At 38.0% G+C, this 18,686-nt stretch overlaps 1 protein-coding gene across 2 annotated transcripts in view; it reads right to left on the reverse strand.

The window, feature by feature from the left end:
- The window catches only part of afap1 (actin filament associated protein 1), a 77,447-nt gene that overhangs the window by 5,010 nt on the left and 53,751 nt on the right, over window positions 1-18,686 (reverse strand). The window contains exons 7-14 of one of the 2 annotated variants that reach the window (XM_059354201.1): window positions 17,446-17,532; window positions 16,067-16,142; window positions 11,952-12,104; window positions 11,044-11,255; window positions 10,476-10,621; window positions 9,075-9,189; window positions 5,293-5,538; window positions 3,377-3,503 (exon numbers count right to left, since the gene is read on the reverse strand). In XM_059354201.1, the coding sequence (XP_059210184.1) occupies window positions 3,377-3,503; window positions 5,293-5,538; window positions 9,075-9,189; window positions 10,476-10,621; window positions 11,044-11,255; window positions 11,952-12,104; window positions 16,067-16,142; window positions 17,446-17,532 (1,162 nt within the window). The remainder of the gene's footprint in view (window positions 1-3,376; window positions 3,504-5,292; window positions 5,539-9,074; window positions 9,190-10,475; window positions 10,622-11,043; window positions 11,256-11,951; window positions 12,105-16,066; window positions 16,143-17,445; window positions 17,533-18,686) is intronic. The other variant, XM_059354202.1, reaches the window with a different exon arrangement.

The raw sequence follows: 18,686 nt of genomic DNA on the forward strand, positions 1-18,686 counted from the left end.
CTGGGGACATTTTCAGCCATTTTTGTCATTTTTCACTTTTGTTTTGGCAGTAATTTTGGCTGTGATATTGCAAATGGCATGATATTTGGAAGAAGGTTTTTTTTTTCTTGATATATTTTTCTAATGTGTCTATAATACCCTGTGTACACATTTACTACCCTTTCAGACGCTTCAGGCTGAAAATGTCCACTTTCAAATAAACGCTATAAAAGCTTTTTCTGCATAAACCTCTTAAACAACTTCCACCCTCCTCAAAACTACCAAACATTGAGGATTTTAACCCTTTTAATGCCATTTTGATTACATGATGTCACTGTTTTTCAAAGAAAAAACACACAAAAATGTAGTTATTTTCCATATAATAAATTATTTTTTTGGCTTTTTCATCATTGGTTTTTATCACAGCCTTTGATATGTTAGAGACAAAATTGATTAAATTGGTTAAAATCCTCAAAATCTTTGAATGTTTGGTAGTTCTGAGTAGGGCGGAAGTTGTTTAAGAGGTTTATGCAGAAAAAAGTAGAAAAAATATTAATCTGTAAAGCTTTTATGGCATTTTTTGGAAGTGGACACTATAAGCGGGAAGGGTCTGAAAGGGTAGTAAATTAAAGTGGACCCAGAGGGTTAATTTATTTATTTTTTACTAGAATTACTTCGAGCGGTGTCCTCTTTCTTATGTGATAATTATCTTTAGACAAACCCAAAAGTTAAAGAAGAAGTGTAGAAGGTTGTTTTCAAATTCCTCTGTTATGTTATTATGAATATTCATCGAGGGTATCATTTTTGAGGGAGGCTGGCTCGCTACCACTCTTTATTATTTTGTTTATTCGTTTATCGTTTTTACATTAGATCTGATTTGAATTGCTATGGTCTGCTTTGTTGAAGCGTAATAGAGGTGAAAGAGTCTTAGAACTAGACGAGCTAAAGCCCTCAGCTGTCTGTCTGTCATGTGACCCCCGTCTTAGGGTCATAGTACTCCTTTAAGTCTTTCAGCTAAATTAAATATGCCATACATCTTTGGTTGTTGTATACTCATAAATAAAAACTTGATAAAAGTTACTGGATAAAAGTATGAAAATAATGCCACTGAAACCAAAAGAGGGTTAAAAGACCAAGAAGACTCCCTGATGGTGATGGTGCATTGCCTGATAACAGGACATTTTACAGGTACAGGTACGAGGCACCAATTAGGGGTGTGCCATATCGTATCGATGTAGTGGTTAAAGTTGTTTTAATCACAAAAAGCTACTTATTCCCTGTCGCTAAACACATGCAGCTTTCAAAATAAGAGCACAGTGTGTTAACAGAATCCACCACATGATTTACAAGAAGACAAGAGGATTACAAAATAAGATGCCTTAAATAAAACATACAAGAACCTTTATTCTCCTTTACAAAATTCATTAAAATATGCCCCCAGAACCCCTAAATGGTTATTTTTAATATTTGCTCATATTCAAGAGTCAAGAGTAAAAAAAATGTATTTGGCAACTGTTGAGATTTGCACTTCACACTACATTTTAGATTTTTATTTATTTATACAGACTAAAAAAAATATCATATTTTCTATATCTTTTTAAGTATTTCCTAATATCGTCAAGAATATCGTCATCGCAAAAATAGCCTGAAATATCGTGATATTCTTTTAGGGCCATATCGCCCAGCCCTAGCACCAATACATGCAGGAGAGGAGAGCGCAGCTTTTATGATCGGGGCACTGGGAAGACATCAAGTGGCCAGAAACCCACTGAACTCACAGCCACAGCCTTAAGCACTTATTCATTACACAAGGCCTGGAAAATACCCTGAGGAGAACCATCCAACATATGTGTGTGTGTGTGTGTGTGCGTGCGCGCGTGCTCACGACAACTCACTCAATCAAAACACCGCTGACATTTTCAAATTCAATACACTTATCTGGAAGTGGAAATATGAGAATGTTGTGGCTTACTCTAAATGGAACAGGACATATTTGGTATTTCCATTCCAACAGTTGGAGCAATGACAGGCCACACAAGTGATTACAGCCCTCCTCGTTCACACATTAGGCAAAAAAATAAAAGAAATTGGGAACCACAAGGATAAACATGGCCACATTTACCTTTTCTCAATGATCTGGCCTTCTGCTACTGTGTAGCTTAGACCGTTAGCTCGACGCTAGCAGGAGGTTCAGGTCAGGTCCACATGCACCCACTACTCTAATGTGGACATTCTGCTTTTTCCAAACTGCTGTGGAGCAGATTTCTGCTAGAAAGCAATCAGTGGTGGTGAGGCTGGGTCTGTGGAGCCAGACACTGTCTGATACTCCACTACAACACAACAATGGGGAGAGGTAGACTACTCACAGAAGTGCTATTTGAAGGATATTTCAATTATGATTTTATAAAAAATTTGTCTGCTAAAAACAAGTTTTAAAAGTTGACTTTCTATCAGGCAGCAACCTCCGGGTCTGAGCAGGGAGGCAAACCAGGAAGTGCCTTAAGCTGCATTCTACCGATAATTCCAGCAGGGGGCGCTAAGTTTGTCTGCAGAAAGATTTCTGTCCATTCATTTCAATGCAAAATGAGAAAATTTCTCACTTGATTTATTACCTCAGATTTTTTTTTTTTTTAGGACAACACTTTAGTCTCAATCACTAGTAAAACATCTTCTTCAAGACAATTTGATGTTAATAGTTCAAATAATGGCCCCATTTAGGAGAAAATAGAAGATAAAGAATCATATGATTTGGGGCGTGGCTACCTTTGATTGACAGGTCACTAACAAGGCGAGCCGCCACCAGGAGAGAAGCAGAACAATGCGTATCCACGGCAACGTGTCAATAAAGTTATATATAACGTTATATAGATTAATAAAAAGGACATTTACCGGTTTGGTCTCATAACTTTGACCCTTTCACTCTATTTTCACTCAATGACAGTTTATTTTAATGTTTTGTTCAGTAAAAATGTCTTGTTCAGCGTTTGGTTGGACTAACAGACACTCCAAGGAGTCGCTGCTCAGATTTCTGAGGTCAGTAACATACATTTTGTTCTTGTTTTTTGCTAGCCATAACTAACATCCCAGTTAATGCTGACATGAATTAGCAGCAGCTTCTCTCAGTCAGGTTGAGGTGTAGAGAGGCTGTAGTCAGTGATCAGATCCCTCTCGCTCCTCCACAGTCCAAATATGGTCTGCTTCCCGTATCGGAAACAAGATGGCGACGGATGTAACGCTGAACTCGATGCTTCCAACGGGCAGTCCATAAACCAATGGTTGACGCCACGGTCACTACGTCCATTATTTATATACAGTCTATGCTTTCTATCCTACTTTTTCCTTTATTAGTATGATAAGCTCTTCTGATTGTTCCCCAATACTCTTTGTTGCCACTTACTAGAGTTGTTGCGTTTCATAGACGCCGTCCCATTGGTCCCATTGACTCCGTTCTTCTTCTGGTTCTTTGGCTCGGCCTTCTGCTTCGATGCCACCCCGTTTGGCCCTGATCCCTTCTTTCCCTTCAGCTGATTGGACAAGAAAAAGAAGGAGTTAACACATAAACATATATTGATTGTTGAGCTTGTTGTGCTCGTGTTTTGCAGCTTGGCCAATCAAGCCAATTTTCATTATGACATCTTTTAAGATATATTTGAAAAAAATAATGGCACTTGTGCGATAAACCTATGCATCATCAACATGTGAAATGAAAGTTAGTTTAAAATGTTATAGAATTACTCCCCCTCTTTAAAAATTGAAGTAATAACAGTAATACCTTTTTAGCTCTTGGGTAGAACAAGCTGAAAACACAACATATATAATAAGAAGCCTATGAGAATGTTGTTATAGCTAATGTAGTATTGTGCACTCTTTTTACATCCTTCATTTATATCTTGGAATGATCATTAACAATGATGCAGATTTTAAAGTTAAACAAACAAACAAAGACATTATTAAAAGTAATTGTTCTGCCCTTTAGGCATTTTAATTGCTAATTCAAGCAAACAAGTCGTTAAAAACTAAATAAGACATCAGTTAAACACATACTTGCAAAAATAAAACCAAAATGGAAAAAACTAAAACTGATCCAGACAGGGATTTACTTTATATTCTGTAATTATTTTAAACAGCATCTCAACTCATTCTTCAGTGTATTTATGAGGATTTTCCATCTCTCAGGATGGAAGTGCTTTGGAAAAACAGAGCAGGGACTAAGAGCTGGTTAATGGAGTTCAACTCAAAATTCTAAACTATTACTTGACCATGCCACCACTTTATTAGGTACACCTTGCTTGCTAATATAGTGGCCGGTGAGTGTATTATTAACCCTTTGATGCACAACATGGGTCTAAAGTGACCCGACAGAGTTTTTATGTTCTATAACTTTGCAATAAATTATTTTCATCATTCAGTATTCCAGGTTTTCCTCAATTCTTTTGTTTTTGATCATCATACATCCTCATTTTATGTTTTCCTTTATTCTTTTTTGAATAAAAACCCTTTTTGTGTCACTACCCTTCTAATGCAAAACATGGGTCAAAAATGACCCATATCCATTTTTTTTAGCATTCTACGTAGCTAACTTCTTGGCTAAGTATTTAGTTAAGTAGCTTGTTAAGCTAACTACATAGCTAACTTCTTGGCTAGGTATTTAGTTAAGTAGCTTGTTAAGCTAACTACTTAGCTAACTTCTTGGCTAAATACTTAGCTTAGAAAGCTACTTAGCCAAGTAGTTAGCTATGTAATAATACAAAAACCTTTTTTCTTCATAAAGTATGAGAAGCAAAATGGAAATAATGATCTGTTATCAAAAACAAGATATTAAAGAATACTTGGAATATTCAATCATAAAATAAGTTGATATGAAAAGACAGAGCACAGAAACACACAGCAGCATGAAATAACATGGGGAATGCATTCATTCATTTTTTCACTCATTTTGTGCATTAGAAGGGGTTAAAATATGTTGTGCATCAAAGGGTTAATAAAGAAAATATTCTTCATGTTTTGTGCTATTTTAGACGTGACAATGTCAGATCTGTATGTGTAATTCTGTCACAATAAGCTGTCCATGGTTTTGTATCGCCTCCCAAATAATAATCTGACCATGGAAGAACTTTTCAGCTTTATGCTGTTGTTGTTGTTGGCCTGTATTGATATTCAAGCAGCTGATTCCAATTTGAACACAGGGCCAGTGTTGTTTTGGGGAAAAAAAACAAAAAAACAAAGCACAAACGGGAAAAAAAGGGGAAAAAGGGAATTAAAGAGTGGTTAATCATAAGTCCAAGTGTTGAAATGGAAAACAGTGTTAGTCACCTGAGTAGTGGCTTTATTTTTAGTGTCAGCAGTGAGGAACTTAGAGGTGACTTTAGAAACAGGGGTTTTGTAGAGACTGGTAGAGGTGTTGGAAGAGGAAGTGGAAGAAGAGGAAGGCTTAGGAGGATAACGACTGTCCAGCTTGGCCAAAGGCATGTTCTCATAGTGCTCAGCGTTCTCATAGTGCACCTCCTCTTTCAGCTGGCGCCCCCCTGTGCTGGGACTGGAGTACTGAGTCTCCGGGTCCTTGTGTTAGACCAGACCAGACCAGCATGCAAGCAAGCAAGCAGAGAGAAGAGAATACATAACGAGAAAGAACAGAAAAGAGAGAGATGACAGCAGTTAGTAACTCGACTTTGTCAAATCGAGTGATGCAGTATGTGAGTTAACCCTCTATGGTACGACGTTGCCATGGCAACAAACCCATTTTAACCCATAAGAACCCAGACCCAGATATCCATAAAGGAAAGTTATGGGGGATATATCACAGACCAAGTGAACCACGCAGAACATATTTATGATGTGGGGTTTTTATGGTCATTCTGTGTCTTTTTTTAGTAATTTTGTGTCTTTTTTGTGTCTTTTTTTAAGTAATTTAGTTTTTTTCTGTCGTTTTGTGTCCTTTTTTGGTCATTTTGTGTCTTTTTTATGTAATTTAGTGTTTTTTCAGTCATTTTGTGTCTTTTTTGGTCATTTTGTGTCTCTTTTTTTTTAGTAATTTTGTGTCTTTTTTGTGTCTTTTTTAAGTAATTTATTTTTTTTCTGTCATTTTGTGTCCTTTTTTGGTCATTTTGTGTCTTTTTTTATATAATTTAGTGTTTTTTCTGTCATTTTGTGTCCCCTTTTTGGTCATTTTGTGTCTTTTTTATGTAATTTAGTGTTTTTTCTGTCATTTTGTGTCTTTTTTGGTCATTTTGTGTCTCTTTTTTTAGTAATTTTGTGTCTTTTTTGTGTCTTTTTTAAGTAATTTATTTTTTTTCTGTCATTTTGTGTCCTTTTTTGGTCATTTTGTGTCTTTTTTTATGTAATTTAGTGTTTTTTCTGTCATTTTGTGTCCTTTTTTGGTCATTTTGTGTCTTTTTTGTGTCTTTTTTAAGTAATTTAGTTTTTTTCTGTCATTTTGTGTCCTTTTTTTTGTAATTTTGTGTCTTTTTTGGTCATTTTGTGTCTTTTTAAGTCATTTTGTCTGTCTTTTTTGTGTCTTTTTAAAGTAATTTAGGTTTTTTGGTCATTTTGATACTGCCTCCAGCGGCCCCCAGGTAATTTGAGTTTGAGACCCCTGGTCTAGAATATTTAAAGTGTTTGTTACATGGGTGTCACCGTGGGTTCTTATGGGTTAAGCCTTCTACATAAAGACAATACATCCCCAGTTATGATGCAATGAATTAAAAGAGAGGTGGGATTCTAATTATACCAATAGCCAGCCAATTACTCACGATATGGCCCAAAAATTTGAATTAAATTATAAAAATGTATTTTTCAATAGTTTTTACTTTCAAATGAGATGCATCTCATGCATGCATCCAGGCTACTGGGGATTGTTCGGACTATAACATGAGTTTTTAAATAAATGTTAATACCATTTTAAACAAAACTCTCTTGTTTTCATTACTTTCCACTATCGTACAGTGTTGCCGTATGGCAACGAACCCTAAAAACTACTAAATAAATCATATTTTTTGAAAATATCTCTTGATTATGTTTACTTGGTCTATTTTAAGACAAAAAAACACCCAAAACAATTTCTTACCAACTGGGATCATAATGTGTACCATATTAGATCAGTCTGTGTGAGCTGGTGGAACTGCTTTTATTTAAAACAACTGATCTAAATGAGAGCCAAGTGGATCATTATCTTTATCTAACTTATAACTACTTAAATTCAGGCTGGTGTTTCACTGGCAGCTCTACTCTGGGGCCAATTCACAAAAGGACTGTGAGGCTTTTGTGGCCACTAAACATGTGCAAATAAAGCAAAAACAAACCGTGTAATTCTCAAAGCACCCAAAAAGAGTGAACTGCACCTCTAACTGTGCTGCCAAGCAAACTGTGTCTCAGTTCTCCGGTTCTATTAGGGCATATTTAAATGAGGTAATATACATACACTACCGGTCAAAAGTTTTAGAACACCCCAATTTTTCCAGTTTTTTATTGAAATTCAAGCAGTTCAAGTCAAATGAACAGCTTGAAAGGGTACAAAGGTAAGTGGTGAACTGCCAGAGGTAAATAAAAAAGGTAAGCTTAACCAAAACTGAAAAATAATGTACATTTCAGAATTATACAAGTAGGCCTTTTTCAGGGAACAAGAAATGGGTTAACAACTTAACTCTATGGAGTCTTGGGCTATTTTGTCCATTTTTTAATTCTTTTCATGTCTTTGTAAGTCATGTTGTGTCTTTTTTTGGTCATTTTGTGTCTTTTTTTAGTCATTTTGTGTCTTTTGGTGTCTTTTTTTGTCATTTTGTGTCTTTTTTTGGTCATTTTGTGTCTTTTTTTAGTCCTTTAGTCCAACATAAAATGTGATTTTGAATCTTTTTTTACTTTCAAAACACTATCATGCTCAATTAAGAATTTTAAATGTTGCAAATGTGCATTAATTTCAGAGTACACTGAGACATTAAACTGCATCATTTTCAATTAAATTCTGGAAAAGTTGGTGTGTTCTAAAACTTTTGACCAGTAGTGTATATTTGCTGCAAAATGGTCCCCTTTCTATGCAAATGAGCCTCATTGCAAAAAAGATCCAATTCACAAACTCCAGCACTGACAGCCACACACAGTTAAAGTGAAATTATTAGCGTCTGTAGAGAGCTGGTGGTAAATGAAGCACATTTATAAGGACGAATAGAAGGTCGACTCAAACTCAAAACATGCATGAGACATTTATAAGGTTAATAAACTAATAGATTTCTGTCTCACTCTGACTCTCATGATGCTGTCTCATGCTGATGCACTCACATACCCTCGCTGTGTGAAAGTGGACTGTGACTGATCGGCTGGTCTGAATGGAGATTTCAATAATAAATGGTGACAGGCTTCACCCCGACACTTTATCCTCACATTTACACTCTGCCACTTGGTAAATTGGATAATTAGTGTTCCATCTTTAGTGCCTCTGCCTTCATGGCGGGGCAGATAATGGCTACAAGTGATGTGCAATTCATGGTGCTATCAGCAGCCTCAATCCCTTATTTGTGACCCTTTATATGCCTCTGTCTTGAGTTTTTTTCTATGACTGACTGCCTTTTTCCTCCACTTTTCCCCAACTCGTAAAAACTTTCTGGTTTCATGATGTTACAACTTGCCAGCGATAACAGAGGCTACCTTAATCTGTCATTGCTGCGTGAAAAATCAGCAGATGTATGATGTTGTTTTATATGGAAAAAAATATTTTGTATGTTTGAGGAAAATGTTAAAAGGAAAGTCAAAGTTTTATTTGGTTAAAAATATTAGGTTTTATGTGATTATGTTAGTTCAAGAAAAGCAAATTGTGAGCAACAAATTGTACAAAAAGACCTGATGTATCAAATATGATCCAAATTAAATTCATATATGAAAATTGATATTGAATTTTAAAAAATGTTAGCCGGTTCAACAAACACTCCAGTTTTGAAAATTTAGAATTTTCTGGCAATTATTTCACGGTTCAGGCTTTATAGGGTTAACTTTGGTTACTATGTTATACTATTACTAACTACTGTTTTACCTAGCTGGGTAAATGTGTGTTGAGCTGCTTTATCTTGCTGTGTGTGTGTATCACCTATGAGCAGGTGTATCCTTACCATTCCGTTAATGGGCACATCATCATAGTGCAGAGCCATACCGGTGGGGCAGGCGTAGCCGTTGACGGGGTTGTCCAGGTACGGGTTAGGAGAGACAGCACGCTTACTTGTGAAACTGTGAGGAGAAAACATCAAGATTCATTCAAAAGAATCTACATCTGTTACATAAAACTTCATGTAACTTCATGTTAATGACATACACTGTAAATGGATTCATAACAGCAGTAATCTTAAACCTTTGGTTAACAAAAAGCGCCGAGGGCAGCTCTGGCTCAGTCGGTACAGCTGATCGGAAGGTCGGTGGTTCGATCCCTGACCATGGCAGCCTACATGTTGTATCCTTGGGCAAGATACTGAACCCCAAATTGCTCCCGATGCTGCGTTTATCTAGCCTGGGTATACCCAGACTGCCTTGCACGCTCGATTTCATTTCGAACTGCCAAGGGGTCTGGAAACCAGAGAGGTTTCTTAGCCCTGTTTTAGGGATCCAATCACAGAGCGGGGAGGGACGGCAAGACGATGACGGGTACTACCCGGCAGATGGAAGCTTGTAGTTTTCTTACGGATCCAACATGGCTGCTGCAGACGCGAAACTCTCTTTAGCTGTAGATGGTGTTTTAAATAGTTTAGAGCGAAAGTTGAAAGGCGAAAGGTCTCTCGGCGGCTCCGCTGTCCCCCGGCTCGTAGATAGATCACCGGCGTTACAGTACCGGGGCTAATAGCGGTAGCGTTACTCTACCGTTACGGCGTTAGCGGTAGCTATTAGTCCCGCTACTGTAACGCCGGTGATCTCGCTACGAGCCGGGGGACAGCTGAGCCGCCGAGAGACCCGCAGCAGCTTGTTTATTGCCCATAAAATCAGTGGATGTGTGTGGCAGAATGACATGAGGGGGAATAAAGCGTGAAAATAAATAATCTTGCAGAAAGCGAGAGCTGGAGAAGCAAAGCAGCAAACAACACTCTCTCACAGACACACACACAACAAACATCCATTTCTGTAGCTCTACTACGTCATCTGGTATAACTGATCTGATTGGCTAAGAGCTACCTACAGACGCTTTGATAGACATTCTAAGCGTCCAATAAACGGCTCCGGAGGATCGTAAACCACACCTCCTCTACGGAGAAATGAATGGCTGGTTCCCAGACCAGATCTCATTTGAGATTTGTCTGGTGTTAGCCAGGCTAGCGTTTATCAGTGTATGAATGAATTCCCAATGGTGGCAGGTGGTACCGTTTAGGGTAGCCCAGTGTATGAATGTATGTGAGAACAGGTCTGTAGTGTAAAAGTGCTCTGTAAGTGCGGGTTATTTTATTTGTTGTAATAAAGCCAGCTTCACTATAGGAGTGACTTCAATGCTAAAGAGAAAATAAAAGCTTTGTTTGGATTGTTGTCCTCACCAGAAGGACTGCTTGGCCAGCTGGATGACGTTGGCGCTGGTCTCCACGTCAATGTAGTCGTAGTGCAGGGTGGCTGGGTCAGTGGTTGAGCCCGTCTCAGCCAATAAAATCCCCAACCAGCGACCCATGTCCTCAGAGGAGGAGGCCTGGAGGACAAGGACAGAGTTACAACTGTTGGTCAAATGTAATATCAGATGAAATCTTTAGCTGCTTCTTGCATCTTTTTGTTAGATCTGGACATAAAATATCTTGCTGGTGTTAAATTACATATTTATATACATTTTTTCAATTACATTTTTTTTTTTGATTTCCAAATTTAAATTTCAACACTTGCCACCATCAAAGGCTTAGTAATGAAGTTTATGTACACTAACAAGAGCTTTAAGCATACAAGATGATGACAGATGATAGATGACAAAAACTAATTCTAGAATGATTAATTACTTCTAAAGAGCTATTCAAGTCACAAATGGAAAATTCCTGAATTATTTCCAAAGTGGGGCAGTCCTAATACACACCTCCTCATATACAGACACAAACAGACCAGGATCCTTTGAACACAGCTCACCTCCAGTACAGCGACCTCTTGGCCGTTACGAAGCAGGCGGAAGGCGAAGGGGTGTTTGTGATCGAGGCCGGGGCTGACCTCACAGCCACGGAGGGGCAGCGAGGCGATGTGGCTCTTCAGGTCATCACGGTCCTTATGGAGCAGCAGCTGGTTGTCCTTCAGCCGGCACCAGCGCTCCCTCCAACGGTTATTGGACAGCACATTCAGGTAGCCTGATGCAAAGCAAATACAGTCAGAATTTTTCAACAGTAGCTGTCCAATATATTTGTTTACTGGTGCACCTGTTGTGGCTCAGTTGGTAGAGTTGGTTGGGGCTATCCTGCCCAAGGATACTTGGACATGTAGGCTGCCATGGTCAGGGATCGAACCACTGACCTTCCGGTGGCCTCTCTACCAACTGGACCACAGCTGCCCCAAAAAGGAACCTGGTCTAAAGTCAATGGGGTAGTATTTTCCTGCTGTAAAGTCCACATTATTCAGATGGTAAATGTGCACTCTTTTTACACACAAACAGATGAGCATCAGCTCCTTCCTTTCAGTTTAATTGGTTCTCAGTGCATTTGCTCATATGCGGTTAAATGTCAGTTGCTGGTGGGACAGAGGACTGGGAGATGATAGAGGCAGAAAAATGCTAGCTTTTCCAATTTCTTCAATGTGCCATTTAAACTGCAATGCAACAGTAACAGGTGCATCTAGCTTTAAAGGACATGGAATATGACACTGACTGGTTGAATCCATGTTCCCACACAAAACACACCTATGATTAATTAAAGATGAAATACAACCCATATAGACTGGAGTCATTGTGAACATGTAGAAAGACCTGAACCTTGACACTTGGTTGGATGACACATTGTATGAACTAGTTGATTTGAAGCATCCTGAGAGCTTTCATGTCTTTGTCTTACCACATGTAGGTACGTCTTCTTCTGCTGACGAGGTCTGCTCATCCGTGGACGGCTTCTTCTTCCCCAGCCCAATGATTTTAGTGATCTTCTTCCCTGCTCCTTTCCCCACTGTCCCACTCTTTTGCTCTGACTTTGAGTTTTTCTTTCCTTTTCCTACGAGAGAGATTACGAATAATTAATTACTTTAAAAAGAAAAAATAGTAATACACTGAAAGTTGTCACATGTTGATTCATGTCAATTTAATGATCTTTGGTGCTTTTGCAACACTGTGCAAAAGAAAAAGAAAGAAAAAAAAGCAACTGTAGGCTTTAACCCATTGAAGCCTGGAAAGCGGATACATCGTTTTGTAGTATTTGTATAAGCTCTCAAATACTTTTTGAATTTCATTTCTATCTGCTACAGAGGCTGAAAAATCTATTATTTAGTAGAAGCGTTGACACTTCTGTTGAATTTCCAGAAAAACTTCAGGTTTTAGGGGCTTATTTTAAAATCGCCCAGAGGTTTTACAGGAAGTTTTAGGCGTCAATGGGTTAATATAAACAGTCAGTTCAGTATCAGATCCTTGTTGGTCCTAGAGTGTTTGTTCCTGAATTAGGTTATCTTGGCAAACCAAGCATCCCCACTGGTCTGACTGGGTTGAATAAGCTAGCCGAGTTTTAACCAAAGAGAGACAGAGCAAGAGAATTGAAACAGGCATTGGCAACTTACTCATCCCTCACACCAGATCCAAAGAAGGAGAAGCAGCTTTTAGTATTTATGCCCCGCGAAAGTGGAACGCCCTGCCTGAACATGCCACATCAGTAGCCATTTTTAAAAACAGATTAAAAACCAATCTTTTTTCAACAGCATTCGGTTGAACTGTGTGTGTGTGTGCGTGCGTGTGTGCATGTGTGGTTGTGGGAGTGGGTGCACATGTGTGAGTAAGTAAGTGTGTATGTGGTGAATATGGCATAGCTTGTCTACCTGCACTCTTCAATTAATTTGTAATTGATTTTTTCTAATTGTTTGTTTTTGTTTGTTTTCTGTTGTTTTGTTTTGTTTTTTTAACTGTAATTATGTATATCCATTGTGAAGCACATTGAGTCTGCCTTGTGCATGAAATGCACTCTATAAATAAAGTTGAATTGAATTGAATTGACTGCTCTCATTCATTCACAGGGCTACAGTGGAGTAAGCCAGGTCTGAAGAGGAGAACTTAATGAGGAGATAGCTTCTTCCTGGCTCAATGAGAGAGACAGAAGAAGAGAAAAGAAAGCAGACATGCTTTGAGTGTTTATCCATCTAGTGGAATTACTGCCAGCAGCATGGACAGTTGGATCGATGACTGATTTTCTCAGCTAATTGATGACAAATGTTGGCATACAGTGAAGGCATTATTGACTGCCAACAGTTATGTTTTAAAAAAATCACTCGCTAGACAGCTAGCGTGTTGGTTTAACAATCAGTTTCCTCTAATAATAAACAAACTGATTAATGTTATGTATTCAAAATGAAGGTTTTTATGGGGATTTTTGTTGGTGTTTTCAATTTTTTTTCAATTCAATTCAACTTTATTTATAGAGCGCATTTCATGCACAAGGCAGACTCGATGTGCTTCACAATGGATATACATCATTACAGTTAAAAAACAAAACAAAACAACAGTGGTTGGTGTCACAGAGGGTGTCGTACCATGTACACTCTGTGAAGCCCTTTGAGGCAAATCTGTGATTTGGCTATATAAACAAAATTGACTTTATTTGACTTATTAAGATTTACATCACATTACAAATCTTGGTCGGCTTAATCATTTCTACTGTACTGCCCTACAAAGTCTAACTGCAGTAACTACGCAAAGAGTAAAACTGAGAAAAACTGCTTTAGTTTTTCTAACTGGCCAGCCAAATGGGTTATAGGTAGGTAAGTGATTTATTTGACCTTTGATCCCACAAATGTAGTTACTGCACTCTGGTTTTGCTGCAAAAGGTTCTAATAGTCATGCAGAAAGAGTGCATTAACTTTTTACATTTTTTACAGAATTTGTGTGAAATCTGCCTTGAAATCATTGCCTTTACTGTCACTAAATATACCTCTGGTACCACAGATCTGGGAAGACAAGAGGAAACTGGTGGTACATTTACAGGCTGGCATTAGCCGTTTACACTCTGGACTCAACGCTCCAATACTCCCAGCTGAAGGCGCTAACTCAAGCCATAAGCTTTGCATTTAAAAGGACATGCACATACACTACTGGTCAAAAGTTTTAGAACACACCAACTTTTCCAGAATTTAGTTGAAAATTATGCAGTTTAATTTCTCAGTCTATTCTGAAATTAATGCACATTTGCAACATTTAAAATTCTTTATTAAGCATGATAGTGTTTTGAAAGTTAAAAAAAATTCAAAATCACATTTTATGTTGGACTAAAGGACTAAAAAAAGACACAAAATGACAAAAAAAAAGACACCAAAAGACAAAAAATGACCAAAAAAAGACACAAAATGACTTACAAAGACATGAAAAGAATTCAAAAATGGACAAAATAGCCCAAGACTCCATAGAGTTCAGTTGTTAACCCATTTCTTGTTCCCTGAAAAAGGCCTACTTGTATAATTCTGAAATGTACATTATTTTTCAGTTTTGGTTAAGCTTACCTTTTTTTATTTAACTCTGGCAGTTCACCACTTACCTTTGTACCCTTTCAAGCTGTTCATTTGACTTGAACTGCTTGAATTTCAATAAAAAACTGGAAAAATTGGGGTGTTCTAAAACTTTTGACCAGTAGTGTATATAAATTTGCATCGAAAACACAAACTTTACAAACCAAATAAATAATAACCGCTGGGCAGCATTTTAATAAAAGTGTATACTAACAGGGTGAGATGGCTTTACTATCACATACTGAATAATAGCAACATGTCTCTATATGGAACAGAAAGTAGAGGCCTAGCTCCCTGGAGAAGTGGTTAACCATTTTATATGATTCAATGAAACTTTCACAGGAATGACACAACCAAGGCCATGAATCACAGCTCTGCCTGACGCCAGAAAAACCCAACTAGATTGAAAAATTTACTGCTATTGGGAAATCTGTTTCAGACATGTTGGAAAAATTAACCAATCCTAACAAAGAAAAAAACAAACAGAGCACTTCTGACAATCCCAATAACTGAGCTGATGAGTAAAATGAATTGTGACTTGTGAGCAAATAATATTTTTTAATTGTAAATAATGAGAGACAGTTTCAAACAAGTCTCTTTCTATTGGAGTCTGCTTCAGCAGGGAAGACCATGTGTTAAAAAAAACAATAAATTCAGCACCTGGAACATCTCAGGATTTAGAATTAGGTCAAAGTCGAGAACAATTCAAGAAACAACAATGTTGATGATGTTCTTTCTCTTGTGCAACTTAAATGTTTGTGTTGAAAACACTGAAAATCACTCAGAACCAGGCGGCAACCTCCTGGTCTGAGCAGGGAGGCAAACCAGGAAGTGCCTTAAGCTGCATTCTACCGAAAATTCCTGCAGGGGGCGCTAAGTTTGGCTGCAAAAACATTTCTGTCCATTAATTTCAATGCAAAATGAGAAAACTTCTCACTTGATTTATTACCTCAGAATTTTTTTAGGACAACACTATGATCTCAGTCACTAGTAAAAAATCTTCTTCAAGACAATTTGATGTTAATAGTTCTAATAATGGCCCAATTTAGAAGAAAATAGAAGATAAAGAATCGTATGATTTGGGGCGGGGCTACCTTTGATTGACAGGTCACTAACAAGGCGAGCTGTCATCAGAAGAGAAGCAGAACAATGCGTATCTATGGCAACGTGTCAATAAAGTTATATATAACGTTATATAGATATAAAAAAGATGTAGATAATAATGTGTGTGCATAAGAGAACCGAAGCATCAACAAAAATAACAAAAAAAGTAATGCAAAGATTACTTTCCCTAGTAATAAATGACTTTTATCATTCACTAATTGTAAAGTAACACAATTAGTTTTTGACAGAAGTAACTAGGAATTGTAATTAATTTCTAATGACTAATTATCAGCATCATCTGTTAGCACCTGATGTTCATTTCCATAAAAATATTACAGATGATGTGGTTATTGCTGCTGTGCACTCTCACCTTGGTCCTTGCAGTCACTGTGTCCGTTTTCATGGGGTGCCTCACCATCTGAGCTCGGTCTGTCACACGATGACTTCTAGCAGTTAGGAAGAGTGAACAGATAGGAAGAAGAAAGGATGCAGAAAAAGGTACAAAGTGAACAAAACTCTACTCTATTGAAAAGACAGGTTGGCAAATGCAATAATGCATACAGCTTTTACATTCTGGCATTTGAATATGGTCATGTTGTATTTACATCTTGTTCTGCTGCCCCCAAGTGGACCACAGATGAATTACTACTGCTTTCTGGTACGTTGGGTTTTAAAAAAAAAAAAAAACCCCAACGTCATAAGTAACTTTTTGTTTTGTCAGAACAGAACTTTATTGAACCCTAAGGGGATTTTCTTTTTCTTCTTCTCTCTTTTAAATATATTTCAGATTATTATTTGGGCACATGCAGCACAGGCCTGCTTTCTCTCACAAAATGATTTTGGCCTGGTGCATTGTGGCCTTTGTAATATTTGCTACATATTACTAATTATTAGTCATAGCTGATATAATATGCTGCTGGTAATTTTTGTAATTTCAAGAGACTGTCTGTTCCAGCTGAAAGTAAGCAGTCTGGACCAAGGTTATTATAGTTAACGAAAACTAACGAAATAACGAAAACTAGAATTGAAAAAAAAATTTCGTTAACTGAAATAAAAATAAAAACTAGAGTTTTTTAAAAAACGATAACTAACTGAAACTGCATTTTGTGGTTACAAAACTAAAATTATAGTGAAAATGTCCTTAGTTTTCGTTTTTGTCAACTTTTTTCATTCATAATTCAGTGTTTCTATTTGAACATGCAACACATGGTGAATATGTTTACTGAGACTGGGATGTTTACACTAGAACCAAAATTCAAAACACCCAGAACTGTAAGAGTTAATAACCTTATTGGGGCTAAGATGGATAAACCAAAGGAAATAAAGGCAAAATTTATTATGACCACTTTGAATCTCGCACCCAACGTATAGCCCATTACAAAAAAACTAAAACTAACACTAAAACTAATAAAAACTAAACTAAAACTAAGCATTTTCAAAAACTAAAAACTAAACAAAAACTAGAAAACTCACTCTAAAAACTAACTAAAACTAACTGAATTTGAAAACAAAAAAATTCACAACGAAATTAAAACTAAAACTAATGAAAAATCCAAAACTATTATAACCTTGGTCTGGACATGAACAGGAGCAGGAAAGTAAAGGGATTAAAGCCATATTCAGCCAACTCGGAGCCAGATCCAAAATGGAATTAGCAATCAGAACCAAATCCTACAACTGAAGTGATGACTTATATTATGGGAAGTACAATTTACGTTGCATCATCTCTCGGTGTATGGGTGTTTTTACCTTTTCCAGTTCAGGTTTATGCACTGGTGATCCAGATCCAGCTGCATCCAAGTCTACACCCCCATTAAGACACACCTCTCTCATCACCTGGAAAACATAAGGGAAACATCTTCAGCTAACGAGGCTGTCATCCTCATTAAACCAAATCTAGACATTGCACAGTCTAACTGGGCCAATTTAAAAATCCTAAAATATTTCCTCACGCCACCGCCACATGATTAAGCAGCTAAACGCTTCAGCCTGGAAAGCATGCCGAGGGTGATGTCAGCCACATGTACAGTGAGCTGCTCCTCTCTTACATCCCATCATGCTAATGAATAGCAGCCAAGGGATCATAAGGCAATACAGAGCAGTGGAAGTCAGAGAGGTGGAGGGTATGCATGCATGGAGGGAGGATTTGGTGTCTGCTACACACATTAGACACCACAGAGTTTTACAATGTCCATGGAATCCGCATGAAATAAGGCTCTGTAGGGGTAAATGAGATCCTCAGGGCTCTGGACCGGGCGCCAGTGTGCATTACTGTGACCTCGTTGACAGATCTGGCAACCCACCATCAGATCTGCCAATCCTAGGAGTGTAGATGAGCGGTGGAAATAAGATTTCAGTTGAACCACTGTGTGTGCAAGTGAGCACACACACACACACACACACACACACACACACATAGAGAGAGAGAGACACACACACACAGACACACACAGAGACACACAGAGACACACAGAGACACACAGAGACACACACACAGACACACAGACACACACAGACACACACACACATAGAGAGAGAGACACACACACACACACACACACACACACACACACACACAGAGACACACACACACACACACACACACACATAGAGAGAGAGAGACACACACACACAGACACACACAGAGACACACAGAGACACACAGAGACACACACACACACACAGACACACAGACACACACAGACACACACACACATAGAGAGAGAGACACACACACACACACACACACACACACAGAGACACACACACACACACACACACACAGACACACACACACACACACACACACACACACACACACATAGAGAGAGAGAGACACACACACACAGACACACACAGAGACACACACACACACACAGACACACACAGACACACACACACATAGAGAGAGAGACACACACACACACACACACACACACACACACACACACACACACACAGAGACACACACACACACACACACACACACA

Source organism: Centropristis striata, chromosome 17, assembly GCF_030273125.1.
Source record: "Centropristis striata isolate RG_2023a ecotype Rhode Island chromosome 17, C.striata_1.0, whole genome shotgun sequence".
Lineage (NCBI taxonomy): Eukaryota > Metazoa > Chordata > Actinopteri > Perciformes > Serranidae > Centropristis > Centropristis striata.